We start from the raw sequence: 18,838 nt of genomic DNA, 5'->3' as shown, positions 1-18,838 counted from the left end.
ATGCGTCATCATCCCCTTTAGGGAAAACTCAGTTCCCACTAATTACCACATTGATGGGAGCCCACTGAACACTGAAGCTATTATAAGAGATTTGGGGACATAAGTTGACAGCAACCTCTCCTTCGACCACCACATTGCCACTGTGGTCAGAAAGTCCTTCTGTATGGCACATCTCATTACCAAGGGTTTTGCATCCAGGAAGAAAGAGGTCATCATCTCAATCTACTCTTCTCTCATTAGGCCAGTGATTGAGTATAATGCCCCATTTGGCATGTACCTTACTAGACACATGCAACAGCTGGAAAGGCCACAAAATTACCTCACGAAGAGGATTCTAGGCCTTAAACACATGTCCTACATGGACAGACTCAAAAAAACTCCAGCTATTCTTTGTCTCATATCATCTACTAAGAGGCAATTTCTGCCTGACTTACAAAGCTATGTCTGACCCAGCTCTGTTAGAAATGCTACATCTAATGAAATCCCAATCCCTCCACACCACACGCTCCAGAGACCTCAACCTCATTACCACAATCAGCAGAACATGCTGGAGGGACAGGTTCATAACCTAGAGACTGCGCATGCTCTGGAATAGAATTCCCATACATGTCAAACAGAGCACCTCACTGGCCGTCTTCAAGAGAAATCTTGATGAGTGGATGGGAAATAGAAAGTTCACATTGGGGATCACTCCAGTGGCTCTACTTGATAGAGGTACTGGGAACTAACGTCGGGCGGCACGATGCCAGGGCACATCTATGGGCTAAGCTTGTAAAGGCTCCAGGGCCATTAGTCTAGTACACAACTATGAACCTATTGTAATAGTCAATGCATTTGTAGTCTTTTAGTAAATGCTATAACGCACACAAACCCAGAATTACATTTTTTACTGAACTTTCACAATTTGTCATATCTTGGAAAAACTGTACAACCTAGACATATAATGAAGCATAGGCTTTCATGTGACAACAATAAATTTCTGTGAGTGTATGCTTGTTGAGATATTTTCAGCAATATGAAAACATATGGTTAACTGTGTAATAAGGAATATAGATAACAGTGAATATTTCAAAAGATGTTCAATTGACTGTGCAAATATCAGTGACTCCCACTCTAATATCACCCACCCCATCCAACCGCTACCTTTCTTTCCACCCCACTAACTACCTTGATTATAGCAAGCTCAGATGCTCATAAGCCTAGTACTTATTATACAGCAGGAACTTCTTATTGTAACAATTGTTAATGTCTGTTATGTACTTCACAGATAAAGATTCTAGTTGTCTACTGATGTGCTATGTTCTTCATCTGTAACTATGTTTGTAATTAATTGCTATGTTAATCAAATTGTTAGTTGCTATGTAAATCCAATGTAACTACTGTCTGTTTATTTTGGGTCTACTTTAATTAAACGAAAGCGGAATCCGTCGAATACGAATCCGTCGACATGTAAACAGCGAAACGCGGAAACGTCAGATTCACTAAATAGCGAAATCGGAACTGTCGAATTGTCATAGTTGGCCCATCTGCGGTATAACTCCGTAAGGTAAGTGTGCAGTAGTTACAGACCTTAGGGTTAGGGAGGGGCTAAGGGTAGTGCATAGATAGTTGTGTTTGTGGGGTTTAGTGTAGGGTTACAAGTGGGGTTATGGTGCTTTAATTTAGGATTAGTAATAGGGTTTTGGTTAGTGTATGTATGTGTTTTTTGTTGTTGTGTTTGCATAGGTAGTATGTTACGGGCGGTGGGGTTTGCCGACTATTACGGTTTCGATGTTTAAATTTCATGGTTTTGCATGTTTGACGTTATCGCATTTTGCTGTTTGTGTCGACGGATTCGTATTCAACGGATTCCGCTTTCGTTTAATTAAAGTAGACCTGTTTATTTTAACTGTGGAGCTTTTCTCCCCTGGCCTCCTCTGAAAATGGACCTACGTCTAGTCGGACACTCCCGGTCAACAAATATAAATAAATAAATAAATGACAGTTTTCTTCAACAACATCTAAAGTTTACCTGGTGCCATGCAATAGTTTATTAGTCACTTGTTTTTTGAATTATTAAGTACTTATGGAGTATTACTTATTTTCAATTAAGAATATCTCCAGAATAGTATGGTATAAGTGGACATCACCAATAAATTTTCCTGTATCCTACCATGACATTGCACACCATGCCCCTGAGTGTGCATGTAGGTCTCTCAATTATGAAATATGAACATAAATATGAAAATATCAATAGTAAATGTAAAACCTTGATTAATTTCTCTAATGCAGGAGATTGTAAGTTAACAATCTTAGTGTCATTTTGTTAATAAGTCCTTTTTCCATACTGTCTATTATTAGCTGATAAGTCATGTAGTTAAAGAAGCCAGACCCAAAAAAAGGTCTAGGCACCATAAGGAGCTGTGAGTGTTAACTGGGAGTATAAAAAGAGTTGCTCTAGGCTTGAATTAAGTAGACTATTTTCTCTCAAGATATACAAGTGCAAAAAAGTTGAAATGCTGGTGGGCACTGATGTGCTGTCCAGTGATCAGTGTGACTACTAGTCCAGATGTTAGTGGAAATATAAGGAAATATTTACTTGCAGTCTTGCCTACCATTCATAAAGGTTTGTAGTTATTAAAGATCTTGCTTGCATCACATTTGACAAGATGGTGACTATTTTGTCAGTATTCTAGACAAATGTCTCTTGGACATAGAAACAAAAAAGTGAGAGAAATGGGATGGGATCTACTGTGAAAGCCAGAAATTATATTGCAGGCAGATGTATAATCTGAGGCAAAATACGAAAGTGCACACCTGTGGAATGTTTGGAAAAATCAGTAAAACAGTTTTTTTTATTTTTTGCAGGGAGGAAATCACCTCTGCACCTCCATATGTGCAGTTTTGCTTCTACAACCTTATCATTTATATAACTAATTCCATGGTTGCACAACATTGGATAAAAGAGAAAACTCCTGTTAAGGGTGAGACACAGCTCACACGTCTGTGGTCTGACAGTAAAGCCAAAATGATATTAAAGCATTCTGGTAGCTTCCGTTCCAGGGAATCTGCCTCAAGTGCTATGTTTACAGGGAATTAACATTCAAGCAGGTATAGGCCCCCAAACTGCATGTGTTTTGTCAGTGTCCACAAATTTCTGTCAGACATATTAAAAAAAAAGAATCACCGTTTAATATGGGTTGATTTTAAAAATTCTGTCTGTGACCTCTAACCTGTATTGGACACTAAATGTAAGAAAACTTCATTAGCTTTCATGTCTCGGTCAGGAAAACTTAAACAGGATATGATGGCTTCTAATACCACGTAAAGTGACTGTAACTGATTGCTATGTTTTGTCTCTCTGTCTCTCATTTCCATAGGTTTCCCATAATTCTTTAGTCGGTCTGAGGAACTGGAAGACTGTGGCACAGGCAGTCAGTGTATTTTTTGCCCAGCAGTTCAAGGCTTTCCTCCCACCAAAGGAGCATTTAGATGTTGGTGAGATGTGGTGGATTATTCCCAGTGAACTAAATATCTTTACAGGATACCTACCCAACAACAGATACTATCCTGCAACTCCTAAAGGCAGGGAAGTGAGTATTAAAGTGCTCTAAAAGCAAAGGTAGCATGAGGTGTTCAGTTTTATAAGTTTTTGTCACGTTACAGTGTGTCTAAAACGTAATTTAGCATAAGCTGTTTGTTTTCTACATTCATGTTTTGTTACTTATAAATGACTAGGGGGTTGTGGGTTTTATAAGTAAATTGTGCTACAGTTTGCCAAAAAAACTGCTGACCGTTTTTTTGTGATGAGTGTTATAAGAACATTTCTGACAGAGTTTATTAGTTAGTTTACTTCTCAGAACCCTGTAATAAAAGAAAATATTTACTTTTTACATTAGATTAAGTGGAATTGTAAGCTATTAAGCTGCATAAACGTTTTTACAAAAAGTAGAACACTTTTCCATTCCCTTCACCTCACAAGATATTCACCTATTTTTGAAATGCAGCGTGTGTACGTATTGGACCTGCTGTACCACTTCTCATTTCAGAAGGTAAAACAGACCACTTTTCTGTGTATGTGTGTGTGTGTGTGTGTGTGTGTGTGTGTGTGTGTGTGTGGGAAAGCATTATACAAGTACCTTAGCAGTTGTCTTTAGAATTGCAGCTGGCATGGCTATTAGTGAGGTTTCTAACTGATTCAGAGCAAAATCAATGCACTATTACAGAATATTATAAGCTTTGTATATTCACTGAAAAGATAAGTATTGCATGGGAAGAAAAAACTTCACACAGATTCTAATTATTTTATTCTTGCAGTTTTCAGAATAAGTTTTTGAAATTCTTTGTAAATTTTATGGCGTACTGCAGAACATAGTTGGAGGATCTAGTTTTATGGTTGGTTCTGCCACAACCACCTTTCAGTATCTCTTAAAGAGCCTGAGGCACAGTGTACACCAGGATTTGAATTAGTGATTCTATGACTGCTATGCTTGCTTCTGAGACTGGTATAAACGTGTTCTAATCTCAGACCTGATGGCTAACATAATGCCCATAAATTACAGTTGGGTACAGTATTAACAAGCTACTCAAAATGAATATCTTTTCTGATGAGATCAGTCTGTCCTTCTGTGATCATTGTTGTGGTGGAAGTAAAAAAAATTACTGTGTTCTTTCATAAAATAGACTTGGTAAGCTTCTCTTGTGTCACTGCCAGAACTCCAGAGTCAGTAAAGCACATTCAGCCACTCTTTCCTGAACATTCATACAGATGTGCAAGTAGCTATTCTGGATCGTGGTGTTGTTCCCCAGTCTGGCTCCTCCTTCACCTTCAAGTTAAAAAGAAAAAAAGTTCAGATTTGAGGAACAAAAAAAGCTTTCTTTCCTTTTAAACTGTAGCAAACTTTTTTTACAAATAGCACTTCAGTTCTGACCACAAATGCATTTCTGAATGCTGGTAATGCAGTGAAAACTGACTGGCAACTGTTGATTGCTCCGGGTTACTATCAGTTTGTCGAAATGTCAGCAATTTGAACACCATATGTTCGAACTGTGACGTCCAAAAACTGATTATCGCGAAGCCACGGAACACCAAATTCTTTCCCAGGGAAAGAATTCGGTGGGCCGTTTTTGTGGCTTCGCTATAGTCAGCGCTGTGGTGGAAAGTTACGGGTCAGGTTCAGGTAAGTGTGCGATTGTGTGGATGTTAGGGTTAGGGCGCGGGTTAGGGTTAGTGCACAGGTGAGGTGGGTGTGCGATTGTGACAGACTTTAGGGTTAGGGCTGGATAGGTGAGTTAGGGTTAGGGTGCGCGTGGTGGGTATGCGATAGTGACAGACTTTAGGGTTATGGCGGGATAGGTGAGTTAAGATTAGGGTGTGGGTCAGGTGAGTGTGTGATAGTGACGGACCTTAGGGTTAGGGTCTGGGTTAAGGTAAAGGGATAGATAGTAGTGTATGTACAGTTTAGTGTAGGGTTAGATGTAGGATGTTAAGTGTATGTGTGTGGATTGCTGTTTTTTGGTGGGCTTGCATTGTGTGTGTGTTTCTTGGAACAACGATTTTTTTTTTTCCCTGGGAAAAAAAAAATCGCTGTTCTAAGACTTCGATGTTTTTTGCACTTCGAGGTTAGAAGTTCGAAGATATGGTGTTCGAACTTCAGCCGTTTCGTTGAAGTGATATAGACCCGATTGCTCCCACTAACATTTTGTACTTGGAGCAGCTGCCCCCTTCACCCCCACCCTAGATACACCCCTACATGCATATGGGGATTAATTATTTAACTGAGCTTGTTGGTTTAGAAAGTTAGGCTCAAAAGGCCTATTTTCATGCATGACCTAGAAGAATCCACTGTCAGCAAATGCCAACAGGCATGATGAATAAAACACATGAATATAGCAAGGATACAGCAAGAGGTTCTCCTGTTCGATTCTCGGCTGGAGTGCAGGGAGTGCCTTTTGTGTGGAGTCTGCATGTCCTCCCCGTGGTTGGGTGGTGTTCAAAAGACATGCGTAAATGGGCGTGCCTTAGTTGAAGGTTGGACATCGAGCTGGCACCTCAGCGTTCGTGAAAATCTACTGCCAATTATTAGCAGACCAGAGTTCCACTGTGGTGACCCCTAACTGGGAAAAGCCGAAAGACAAACAACAACAACATGCAATGTAGATTGTAATAAACTGGGAAGATGTTACTATTTTTTTTTCAAAAAGAAAATGCTTTAAAATAAACTTGCTGTATTTAGAGCTGCATCAAGTTTAAAAGTATGTAAATAATAGTTCATCTGCTAAACAAATCAGCATAGTACTTGCTTTTTGGTAAAATGTAACATGCAAAAGAAAATATGTAAAATTGTATATTACTGCATTTGCCTATGTAAAGGTATTACAGTTTATAAGTGAAATTTAATCTTGCCTTGTAAATGTATGCACTGTTCAAAGTCTGCTGATTGAAGATTCTGGTTAGGTCGCAAGTAGATGATGGTATATGTGGATAGTAGCTCATTGGACTCTTCCTCCCTATCCCCATCCCCCAAGAAGTAGTTATCTGTGGAAACAGGAGGGTGTCTTCCAAAATTTCCACAGGAAATCCTATTTGGTTACAAGTAAATAGAATGTTAATACAAAAAAAATGCAGGATTTACTGCTTTTCCTAGAATATACCCTTGGATCTAGAACTCAAGCTGTATTATACTACTTGTAAGGAATCTTAAAATTCTGTTTTGACCTTAAAAGCCAGAGACAATAAGGGGACAGTATGTATTTTAACAGAAGGTACTAGAGGTTCTTCATGTTTTAGTGTTGTAGTCATCACATTTGGGTTATCTGCCTGCAGGTAGCCCTCAGCGGGCCTTAATACCAGAGTCTTGGGATTTCTGCGTCAGATGCTGTCGCTTCTTCCATGATGTCAGGTCGTCAGGGGTATAAAACATGCAGCCGATGCCATTACATCACTCTTTCTTGCCGTGCGGTGCCTGAAGCAGAAGCAGTTCGCAGGTGCCGGTCGGCCGACTCCTAAAATTTTCGTTTTCGAGTTTCAGACCTGAAGTCTTCGAAAAGATAAGTACCCAGTTGGGGATCCTTTTTTCTTACTTTAACCGATGTCAGAAAAAATTAATAATTGTCTTGCCTGTGGAAAGCAAATACCTCATAGAGATTTTCATTCTTATTGCGTCACCTGTTTAGGCCCAGACCATGACGTCCCTCCCTATCGGTTTTGTGCCTTGTTCAACACCCGAACAATACATCGTCGGGCTATTTTTCTAGCTAAATACTTTCGCTCTCAATCTCCGTACTCTGAAATGGCTTCGTTAAGCCATCCGACTACCGATCTTCTGAAAAAATGTAAGGATAAAGAAATAGACAGACCGCATAGGTCCAAAACTGACGATGATGCTTCCGTTAAGCTAGTCACCAGTCCGCCGGTACTCAGTGAGGCACTTTTGCAGCCCCTGATACCTGCTTCTACAGATTTGCAGGACTCTACTGAGACCCATTTGGATTCCAGTGTGCCACGAGTTGCTTCTTCGACTGTGGAACCTGCAGATGTCTCTACCTTGGATGGGTCCGGAGCCGCTGTGCAGGCAGAGGCTTCTGAGGGTGTATTCAGGCCTACCGATTTTCATATTAAACTGACGACTTCTTTTCAAGCCAAAAATACCGAATTCCTCAGGCCTAAAGTTCGGACAACGCCTAGAAAACTGACGACCAAGGCGCATTCTCAAGCTCACATGCCTCAAAAACAAATGATTAGAATGGCTGAAGACCTTATTACCTTAATTAGGGGAAGCCAGCCTCTAAGAGACCTAGAACTGATTTTCCTTCTGATTCTTCTGATCAGGAATCTGATATCTCTGTTCCTTCTGACTACCAGGACTTACCCTTATCTACCTATGAGGATTCTTATGCACTGGATTCCATTCCCTCTGCTTCCCCTCCAGAAGATTTTTCTTTTGGTGAAACCTTGCATACCCTTAGGGAGCATTTCCGCTGGGAAAGCCAGGACTATTCTCAGTCCAAAAAGAGACTTAGGGAATTTTTAAACCTGCCTCAGCACAGGCCACTAGCTATCCCTCCTGTTCTGGAGATTGTAGATGAAGTTTTCTTGGAATCCAGCCTTACCCTGGATACCTTGCCTCCAGCTCCCAGGAAACCTGACAGGTACTATAGAGTACCAGACTCTCACAAATTCCTTTTCAGGATCCTACTGCAGATCCAGAGACCATTTCCCAAGGATCAAAAGGCATTAAGGCTACTACTGCCAAAAATCCTACCCCTTCTGACAGGGATTCTAGGGCTTTAGACGGGGTAAGAAGCTATACACCTCTGCTACTGTGTCCCTTAGGGCTTTAAATTAAAATTTCTTATGTTAAAGTATCAGCAGCATATTATGGGGCTAATTAAACAGAAAATGATGTTGATTCTTGATTGTGCTGAACACAAAGATTTACAAGAGTTAATGCATTCTGCTGACCAAGTTGGTAAACATACTTTGCAGTGTGGTTTTGATGCTTTAGAAGCATCTTCCAGGGCTGCTGTCACTGGGTCTGTACTTAGTAGGCATGCTTGGCTTAAGGAACAAAACTTGCCAGATCATGTAAAAGCAAAATTACTGGATGCACCCTTAAACCAAGAGCACCTTTTTGGCAATAAAGCAGAAGTCCTCAAAAGAATGGAGGAAAAAGCTAAATCTATGCAGACTGTTAAAGATTTCTTACAAGTGCAGCCACCTAGATTCAGTAGACATTGGCCTTCAAAGAACTGGTCCTTTGCAGTCCCTTCCAGGCCTTCTCAGTCCAAACCCAAGGGCAGCAGACCACCTAGACTTCAGTCTCAGGTTATGCACAGATCTAAGCAGTGGGGTGCTCCCACGTCCAAAGCAGGGAGTAGTAAGCCACCCCCTATGGTAAAATTGCACAATGACTTATCCTTAACTCCTCCAAGCCTTGCTCAACTACTTGCACCTTTAGGAGGAAAGCTCACCCTGCATGCAAAAAACTGGGAATACATTACCCAAGACAAATGGGTTTTAAACATAGTTTCCCTAGGATACAGATTCCACTTCCACTCACTCCCAACCCTGAGTGGATGGCCAGACCTCCCCCCAAATCAGTGGGCGGAGGCCCAAAAAAATGCTCTCTTTCCTCAGCATCAAGGCTATTCAACCTGTCCCAGCAGAACAAAGGGGACAAGGCTTTTATTCAAGACTGTTCCTGGTTCCCAGAAAAGAAAACTCCTGGTGTCCTATCCTGGATCTGTCTATTCTCAACACCTTTCTGGTGGTTCCAAAATTCAAAATGCTAACTGTCCAACAGCTGCTTCCTATGCTAGCCAAGGATGCCTGGCTGGCAACCCTAGACTTAAAGGAAGCTTACCTGCACATCCCAATAAGAGAATCTTGCAGGAAATACCTACGCTTCAGGGCAAGCCCCATGCACTATCAGTTCTCTGCACTTCCCTTTGGCTTATCTACTTTGCCCAGGGTATTTACAAAGTGCCTAGCTCCAGCCATTGCATTTTGCAGGCAGAGAAATATTCAGATTTACCCATACTTGGACAATTGCCTGATTCAGGCAGAAAGTCAGAACTTGCTGTTACAGCACCTGGCATTTGTAAAAAGACTTCTAACTACACTGGGGTACACCATCAACGAGAAGAAATCACACCTAGTGCCCTGCCAACAGACTGTATTCCTGGGAGCAAGCTTGAACACAACTTCCCAGATGGCATTCCTCACTCCAGAGAAACAAATTTATTTGACAACTTACTTCAACCTACTGGCCACAAAAACCCAGCTATCTGCAAGGAAAATACTGCAAGCTCTGGGTTTCATGGCTTCTTGCATTCTGTTAATTCTTCAATGGTATCTAAAAAGTCTATGGTGTCAACATTCTCAGGACCTGGAAACAATAATTCCTAGCATTCCTTGTCTAAGGGCAGAGTTCCTTTGGTGGGCAGAGGCCTGCAACCACAACAAGGGACTCCCTTTCACTCTACCTCCTGCCACCCAAACCCTAACAGATGCATCAGACTATGCATGGGGGGGCTCACATGGCAGGGCAGTGCATTCAGGGCAAATGGAACCAAAAGCAGATGCACCTGCATATCAATCAAAAAGAAATGTTAGCTGTACAGAATGCTCTGACAGCCTTCAAAGACCTTATTTTTCCAGGACAACTACTGGTAAAGACAGACATCACCACAGTTATGTGGTACATAAACAAGCAGGGGGGGAACCACATTCCTACCCACTCTGCAGACTAGCCATGGCTTTGTGGAACACAGCCTTGAGCAACCAAGTGCACCTCTAAGCTCAATTCCTGCCAGGCAAACTAAATTCACTGGCAGACAACTTAAGCAGAAATCTCATGGACCCACACGAATGGAAACTGGAATCCAAAATATTCAAGCTCTTGAGGAACAAATGGGGGACTCCAGAGGTAGACCTATGTGCCTCCCCCCAGAACTACCAATTGAACAAACCCTGCACCATAACTCCCCACAGTCAAGCTTGGAAAGTGGATGCCCTGTCCTTTACATGGGAAAGCCTCTCAGTCTGTGCCTTTCCCCCTCTGCCTCTCCTCTCGAAGGTTCTACTAAAGATCAAACAGGACAAGCCAAGGGCAATCCTGATTGCACCAGACTGGCCACGCCAGCACTGGCACCCTCTTTTGTGCAGTCTGACAATGCTATAACCATGGCACCTGCCTCAGACCCCTTCCCTGCTGTCCCAGCAGGCAGGCCAGATTCTGCACCCTCAGCTTCAAACCCTGAACCTTGCAGCCTGGCTAATCCCCTGAGCTCACCTCTAGCAACCCTCAGTAACCAGGTGCTGGATGTCATTCTTGAGGCAAGGAGGCCTAGTGCTAGAACATCCTATTCAGAAAAGTGGAAAAGATACTGTTTCTGGAGCCAGTTTCAGGGGATGGACACAAGGGTGCTCAGCTTACCTCATATACTAGATTATTTAACAGAAATTACTTAACAGTCGAAAACTATCGACTTTCAATTCATCCCAATTTAACTCCATTCTCCACAACATAGATTGGTCCATCCTAAAACACCTCCCCCTAAACGATGCTGTAAGCTCTTTCAATACCATCTTCATGAATACTCTAAACTCCTTAGCTCCCTCTAGAAAGATCAGAGTAAAATCAAACCATGCTCCCTGGCTCTCCAAAATGACTAGGTCCCTTATGAAACAAAGAGATCGTGCTTGGAAAACCTGGACTAAAACTAAACAACTACCTTTTCTTCAAAAATACAGGCAACTGAGGCATATTGCAAAAAAACATACAACTAATGACAAAAAGTTATACTATAGCTCTGCTCAGCTTAACAACAAATCCAATCCTCGAAAATTTTGGTCAACACTCAACAACATCCTCTATTCTGGAAAGCCCTCTAAACCTTCCCCATACTCTAACTCTTCCTCTCAGGAAACAGCTACCCTCCTGAATTAACACTTTATCTCTTCCATCCAAAATCTGGTAACCTCTAAGCCAAACTCTTCTTCGACACCCACCCCTCCAAGTCCCACTAACACAACTTTGTTTTCTTTTGAGCCAGTTCCCATTACTTACATCAGATCTCTACTATTCAAACTAAAACCTTGCTCTCCTTCCACTGACAATCTATCTCCTACATCCCCCAAACTTGCTGCTGACTCATTTGCCTATCCTATATCTATATTAATGAATCGATCTATTCTGGAATCAACTGTCCCCACCCTTTGGAAATCTTTCTTCACTATCCCTCTTCATAAAGATGGAAACTCCACTGACCCCTCAAACTACCGACCCATTGCCATTCTGTCCCCCTCTCCAAGATATTAGAAAAATGTATTCACTCACAGCTTCTCAATCACCTCCTCACACACCACTTACTTACCCCTACCCAACATGGATTTTGTCCTCACCACAGCACCACCACTGCCCTCCTTCTCCTTCACTCATATCATTGCAGAGGCCCTAGACAACAATAAACTCTTCCTGTATCTTCCTAGATCTCTCCAAAGCCTTTGATACTGTCTCTCATCTTCTACTACTATCCAAACTCGCAAATCTCCACCTATCCCCCTCCGCACTTGCCTGTTTTAATAGTTACCTATCTGGCAGGGAACAATCTGTCAAGTGGCTCTCATCCTCCCCACCTTTCCTTCCCATCTCCACTGGTGTTCCCCAAGGCCCCGTCTTGGGACCCTTTTTGTTTAACATCTACACCAATGATCTTTACACCTCATGCAAAGAATCCTCCCTTATTCAGTATGCCGATGACTCCATACTTATATCCATCTCAAATAACATTCCTGAACTATACTCCCTGACCCAACAGGCTTACTATCCACTGAACAATGGCTGTCTCACAACCTATTGATCCTAAATCCGAAAAAGACCAAACTCCTACTTTTCCTTCCCCGTTCTCTTTCTCATCACAAAACCTCCTTTTTTATTACATCTTCTAACAATACAACTATCCAGCCTGACACCCACACAAAACTCCTAGGGGTCATTATCGATGATGAACTAAAGTTCAACCTACACATACTCCAGTGTATAAAAAAACAAACCAGAAACTAGGTCTGCTATATCAGAACAAAAAATTCCTAACCCCTGAATCTAGACTTACCCTTGACCAGGCACTCCTCCTCCCCTTCCTCTTATATGCCGCCCCAGTTCTTACCAATATCCAGGCCTCCATTCTAAACAAACTCCAACAGACTTACCATAAAATAACCAGATTCATTACTAACTTCCCATACAACTCACACCACTGCATTTCTTTAAACTCTCTTCAATGGCTTGAACTTCCCCAATTTCTGTTATCTTATCAATTTCATATGCTACACTCTATTCTTTATAAACCCTCATTCTGTCCATCTCTGTCTTCCTTAGTCTCCATCTACATCCCATCCCGGACCCTCCGTACTTCTAACCAACAATTACTTGATATCTACCACCCAAAAAGGTCAGTAGGCAAACTACTCTACAAACACTCCCTTGCCCATGCTTGGAACAAACTTCCCCTTGATTTACGTTCAATCTCCCACACCTCACACTTTAAAAATGAACTAAAAGCTTATTTTCTCAATTCCAGAACCTGCCCTTGCCATGACCCTACATAGTCTTCCTTCCCTTTATGTACCCTCAAAAGGACCATACTTAGTACCTCATTACACCTCTCTCTCCAATGTCTGCTATGCATTTGCATAATTTTATACAAACAAATTTTTTTTATTGTTGACCTATTGAACTATATCAATGTAAAATTGTTACTTAGCTTCTTTTTAATGCAACTTTAACTTTATGCATGTAACCCAACATATGTGAATCTTTTTGCTATAACTGCTATTATATTAATATTGTTTAAAATTGTACTTGTTTAACATGTACTACTAGAGCTTTTCTCCTCGGGTCTCCACTGAAAATGGGCCACAAGTCCAGTTGGACAAACCCAATTAACAAATGTCAATAAATAAATAAATAAATAAATAAATAATAAAATAAATAAAATTCTCCACAAGGGCGTATCCTTCTCTTCAATTAAGATTCATGCCTCTGCCATTTCAGCTCATTATAATACTGAGCCACCCCTCTTCTCTCATCCTCTGGTAAAACAATTTCTTAGAGGGGTCAAAAATTTAAGACCCCCCCCCCCCCCAGGACAGCTCCCACTCCAACCTGGGACTTTAACTTTGTATTGGAAAAACTTACTATTCCCCCCTTTGAACCGGCTGCTACAGCAGACTTGAAATTCCTCTCTTGGAAAACAGCCTTACTTTTAGCCATCAGTTCAGCAAGAAGAGTGTCTGAACTGCAGGACTTATGGCAGTGGAACCCTTCATTATCTTCCATGCGGACAGAGTTTCCCTCAGGACTAACCCATCTTTTACGCCCAAGGTGGTGTTTAGTGTGGCATTAAACCAGTCCATTCATTTGCCTAGTTTTTTCCCTAATCCTCAGAATAAGGGGGAAGGATACTGCATTCTCTGGATGTGCACAGACAACTTAGATTCTATTTGGACAGGACTAAGCCTTTCAGAAAATCTGACCAGCTGCTAGTCAGCTTTGCTGCATGCCAGAGGGGAAGGCCATTTCAAAGCAAACCATTTCCAAATGGATAGCACACTGCATCCATTTCTGCTACAAGCACCATGGCAAACCTACCCCACAGGGGATAAGAACACATTCAACTAGGGCTGCATCTACCTCTACTGCATTTCTCAGAGGAGTCCCTACCTGGTACATCCTAGAAGCTGCAACGTGGAGCTCTGAACATACTTTCAACAAGCATTACCACTTGCCTGTCTTTTCTAAACCCAGAGCTGGATTTGCCACAGCAGTCTTATAGGGCCTTATTGCCAGCCCTAATGCTTCTTAATCTACCTCCACTCTTCCTTAGCTTTGGGAATCAACCCAAATGTGATGACTGCAATAGTGAAACACAAAGAACTTAGTACGCTTACCATAAATGTAGATGTTTGAGTGTATTCACTGTTGCAGTCCTGGTTATCCTCCCTCCAGCCCCTGATTGTCTTTGCTTTCACCTATCCTTTTGGTTTGGCATATCTTATACTATGTGTATTTGCTTTTTGCTGAGGGTGTTACACACCATATAACTGCTTCCTATTGTGGGCCACCTCACATCTGGGGCAAGAAAAACTGATGTAATGGCGTCAGCTGCATGTTTTATACCCCTGACGACCTGACATCATGGAAGAAGCGACAGCATCTGAAGCAGAAATCCCAAGACTCTGGTGTTCAGGCCGGCTGAGGGCTACCTGCAGGCAGATAACCCAAATGCGATGACTGCAACAGTGAATACACTTGAACATCTACATTTATGGTAAGTGCACACAACTGCAGGCAGATAACCCAAATGCGATGACTGCAACAGTGAATACACTTGAACATCTACATTTATGGTAAGTGCACACAACTGTACTTTTCTAGTTCACGTGTTAAGATTGATTTTCTGAATATCTGTCTGAATGATTTATATTCAGTTCCTTGCGCAGATTATATGTTTGCATATTTATGTGTGAAGGAAGTGTCATAATATATTTATTTCAAGTAAACAGTTGTATTATTCAACCATGAATACATGTAACTGTTTATTTCGTATCTTAAGGGTTTCTGCAGTGTATATGCAGCTGTGTGGCATCTGCCGTTTTCAGGGCCAATTGCCACCATTTAAATATTTAAAGTCTGTTTTGCTTTAGTGGTAAATAATAATGTGTGTTCTTATTTTCTTAGTTTTGACTAATTAATGGCAATGTACTGTAAACTTGGGAAGAGAAGGTGCTGATACTAGGAAGAGTCACCATTTACCTTCCTATTTTGGAAAATATTGTGTGAGTGTATGCAGAATAATTTTGGTAAACTTTGAATTACTTTTGGTAAGATTGCATTGGAAGGCACTGAGATTAGACTGAGTGAGTAAAATCCTTTGGAGACAAATTATGACTCTGATCTACAGTTGTGCAGTGTAAGGCCTGTGAAGAAAATGAAAACGCTGTCATCTGTGTTAACATGTCTGGCAGATTTGTGAATATTCTCAGATTAATTTGTGTTGTATGCCAGCATGTCTAATTGTGGAAATGTAAATACATTTTTAAAATGTTGAGTATCTCCCTGTTGATACAGAATGTTTATAGAATATGTCAGTGTTTTGATACTTTTCTAATTGTAAATGTTTTGTGAGGAAAATTCTAAAGTACAGACTGTGGAGAATCAGCTGAACAGTGGGTGATGTTGTTAGAATGTTTCCAGTTGCTATGTAATTATCTGAACAGCTGATTGACAAGAAAAAGAACTTTCTCAAACATCTGACTGTTATTTTTAAAATAAGACAGTTGAGACTGTTAACCTGAACTATATAAAAGAGACTGCTGAAGTCAGTTGCTGAGCAGTTTTATGAAGAGCAGCAGCTAGTTGAGAGTTACAGTCAGTTACAATCAGGATTGCCAGATTTCTAAACAGACAGGTAGAGACCCAAAACAAAAGCCCTTCACGCTAAGTGAAGATAAAAAAAGGTCTTTCATGCGGAACTGTGCTTTGCCATTTTTAATTGGCTCGTATGCTGGTAGACGAGCAAATCAAAAATTGTACAGCAGAGCCTCTTCTGTTCAATGCAGAACAGCCTGCTGTTTCGCATTGAACAGAAGTGGCTTCGCTTTGGGATTTATGATTGGCCCGTATGCCAGTATACGAGCCAATCAAAAATCACAGAGTGGAGGCAGTTTCACCAGGATTTTAACAGACAGTGTGGGACTTGGGATTGGCTGCTGATCTTGGGACAGTCCCGCTCAGATAGGGACATCTGGCAAACCTTGTTACAGTGCTGTGCAGAAGATACCCAGAAATCTAGCTAGTTTAGGAAAGTTTTGTTATTTAGAGTTTTTTCTAAAATGATGGACTTCTGTTCTACAGTTTAATTTTATGTTTCTGGTGATTGAATTCTGGTGTTTATTGAAAGTTATTGATTTACATTCATTTAGTCATTTTACTAATTAAATGTTTTTTTTTTTCATTACTTTACATTTTGGCTGGACAATCAGTGTGTTCTTTAGCGATTCAAGAGTGCTTATACCTGTTTGATACTCCCCATGTCACCTCAAATGCCTGGCTGCTTCTGGTCATAGCTAGCATTTATTTTGATATTTAATTTTTAATAATTGATCACCCTTTGAAGGGCGTGTAGACCTGCCTGACTCTGGTGGGAGAGTGTGCCATTTGTATTGTGTAGGGGAATATGTGACAGGCTTCCCATAAGTGTTAGAATGTTTGAGATTTAAATTTGTTTTGAGTGTGACTGAGTTCAGAGGTCTTAAATTGGAACACATTGCTCTGAAGTTTATAATAAAGGATTACATTTGTGGTGGACAGAGGTATATAGTCCAGTCCCATGAAATAGAGCATGTACCTGTTGTGCTCTTAAGGGAAATTTGTGGAGTTTTACCCTTGTGTGCTCTGTGCTCTGGTGTTTCCTGTGATGCTCCCACACTGGTGTCAGTGGTGAGGAATGAGGCTGTTTAATTACTGACCCGGGTTTTAAGTGGGGGATGTCACATTTATTGGTGGCAGTCCATTGTGATATTAACCAGATGTCACAAACCTATTTGGGTATGGTCAGTGTTGACCATTATGAAATACAACATTGTACATTTACTATATACTCTTAAGGTCACTTGTCCTTTGTATATTATCAGGTACTAATGCTAGCATTCAAACCACATATTGCTGGTTCTGTTATTAAACAAATATCAATGACAGCAGTGTGGGAATAAAGGTTGTAGCCCCTGTCCTCAAAATAATAGGTAAGTGGAGGATGGATCTTGTAACTTAGACTTGCATGGTCTATAAAACTATTTTGATAGACAAAAAAGTGTATGTATCTTTCCAGTCATAAAGTAACTGTATAGCAGTATATCTTGCACAAAAGTTGTCTTATATTTTAGTTGGAATAGTTGGGTCATAAGCAGAAAAGAGTTCTGACTGCTCTACAGAGTATGGAAAATATCAGTGTTACAGCTGTCTAAGCAATCTAACATATACAGAATTTCATAAGCCAATATGTCCAAGAAGGCATGACAGCAGGCCTTGTCTGCAGCTGAAATATAGTCTGCTGAAACAGGAGACAACCAATGAGCAGGTATAGGTGCGGAACATGCAGCAAAGTAATTCACTCCATCCCATCCCTAGATGACCCGAGAATGCAGATTGAACTGAAAATTATAGAGATAGAGCTTAGCTGGAGCTAAAATGTCTCAAAGCCATGGAGAGAATGAAACAGCTTTGAGGCACAGGAGAGGGAGGGAGGGATTGAGAGAGAGAGAGAGAGAAGGAGCAGTAAGGTGAATTACATAGAGAAGCAGTTCCAGCACAAGAGGGACATGCTTGTTATACATCAAAGTTAGGAGGGAGTCAAACCCTAGATTCCAAGATCAGTGCTAAATTATTTCCTCTGTATAAGTGGGGATGACTGATAGTTTCATTCAGGCTTTGGAAATAATGTGTAATCAATACTAAATTAAACAGGAGCAATGGATGAAATTTTAAGTTCTCCGATAATGGGTAAGTTAATGCATGCTGTATTGATAATGAGTGATGTAGATTATTTTGTCTATTTAAAGGTGAAACATGTCTGTTTCAGTGTTGCAAAGCTGCAGTTAAAGCTTATAAGTAAGAATTCAGAGACTATACAAAAGTATAGAAATAAGCACTTACCTTTTGAGGTGGGTGGATGAATGTTAAGTCACTTTATTTGAACCATTAAGAGACCTTATGATGAGAGCAAATATTCAGTACTTTGCCTGAGGACATGAAAACCTGGTTAGCATATTGGATGTGTGACCTGTATCTAGCCATCAGAGCATAACTACAAAAGAAGTGGGTACTCAGTATCCCACGTGGGTAAAAGGGAACTAATGAGGATAGTCAACCTTCACAGCGTGCTACATAGGTAAAAGGGGAAGACTCAAGTACATGATAGGAACTTGGAGTAAAATGTTTCAACTGTAACTAAATAGGGCACATAGTGTACAGATATCCATAGTGAAATCTTGTGGAACAAACCCTATGCAAAGAGCTTATAAAACTGGCAGTGATGGCATGTTGTGTTGAAACTGCAGCTGCATCAAACTGTTACAAGAACCTGATTCTTATATTAGTTGACAGTAGAGATACTTTTGCTAAGAGTGATACTGCATCAGATATAACTATTGATGTCCATCATAGTGTTCACTCTTAACAGTCCTCCCTTTTAGGATTCCTTCCTGCATGTAGCCTGACTGCCTAGCCCATCTTTCAGAGCTTTGCCTTCCCTCCAGGGCCTTGGGCAACACTCTCCCACTACTATGCAAGGACAT

At 40.9% G+C, this 18,838-nt stretch overlaps 1 protein-coding gene across 1 annotated transcript in view; it reads left to right on the top strand.

The window, feature by feature from the left end:
- SELENON (selenoprotein N) overlaps positions 1 to 18,838 on the top strand; it is an 805,209-nt gene that overhangs the window by 221,888 nt on the left and 564,483 nt on the right. Inside the window, exon 4 of the mRNA XM_044060119.1 lies at positions 3,360 to 3,572. Within this exon, the coding sequence (XP_043916054.1) occupies positions 3,360 to 3,572 (213 nt within the window). The remainder of the gene's footprint in view (positions 1 to 3,359; positions 3,573 to 18,838) is intronic.

The sequence above is a fragment of the Protopterus annectens genome, chromosome 1.part2, assembly GCF_019279795.1.
Source record: "Protopterus annectens isolate FY-2018-M chromosome 1.part2, PAN1.0, whole genome shotgun sequence".
In the NCBI taxonomy this organism is placed as follows: Eukaryota; Metazoa; Chordata; order Ceratodontiformes; family Protopteridae; genus Protopterus; species Protopterus annectens.
Note: the sequence above shows the minus strand (reverse complement) of the source record. Positions and strands in the feature narration are given on the sequence as shown.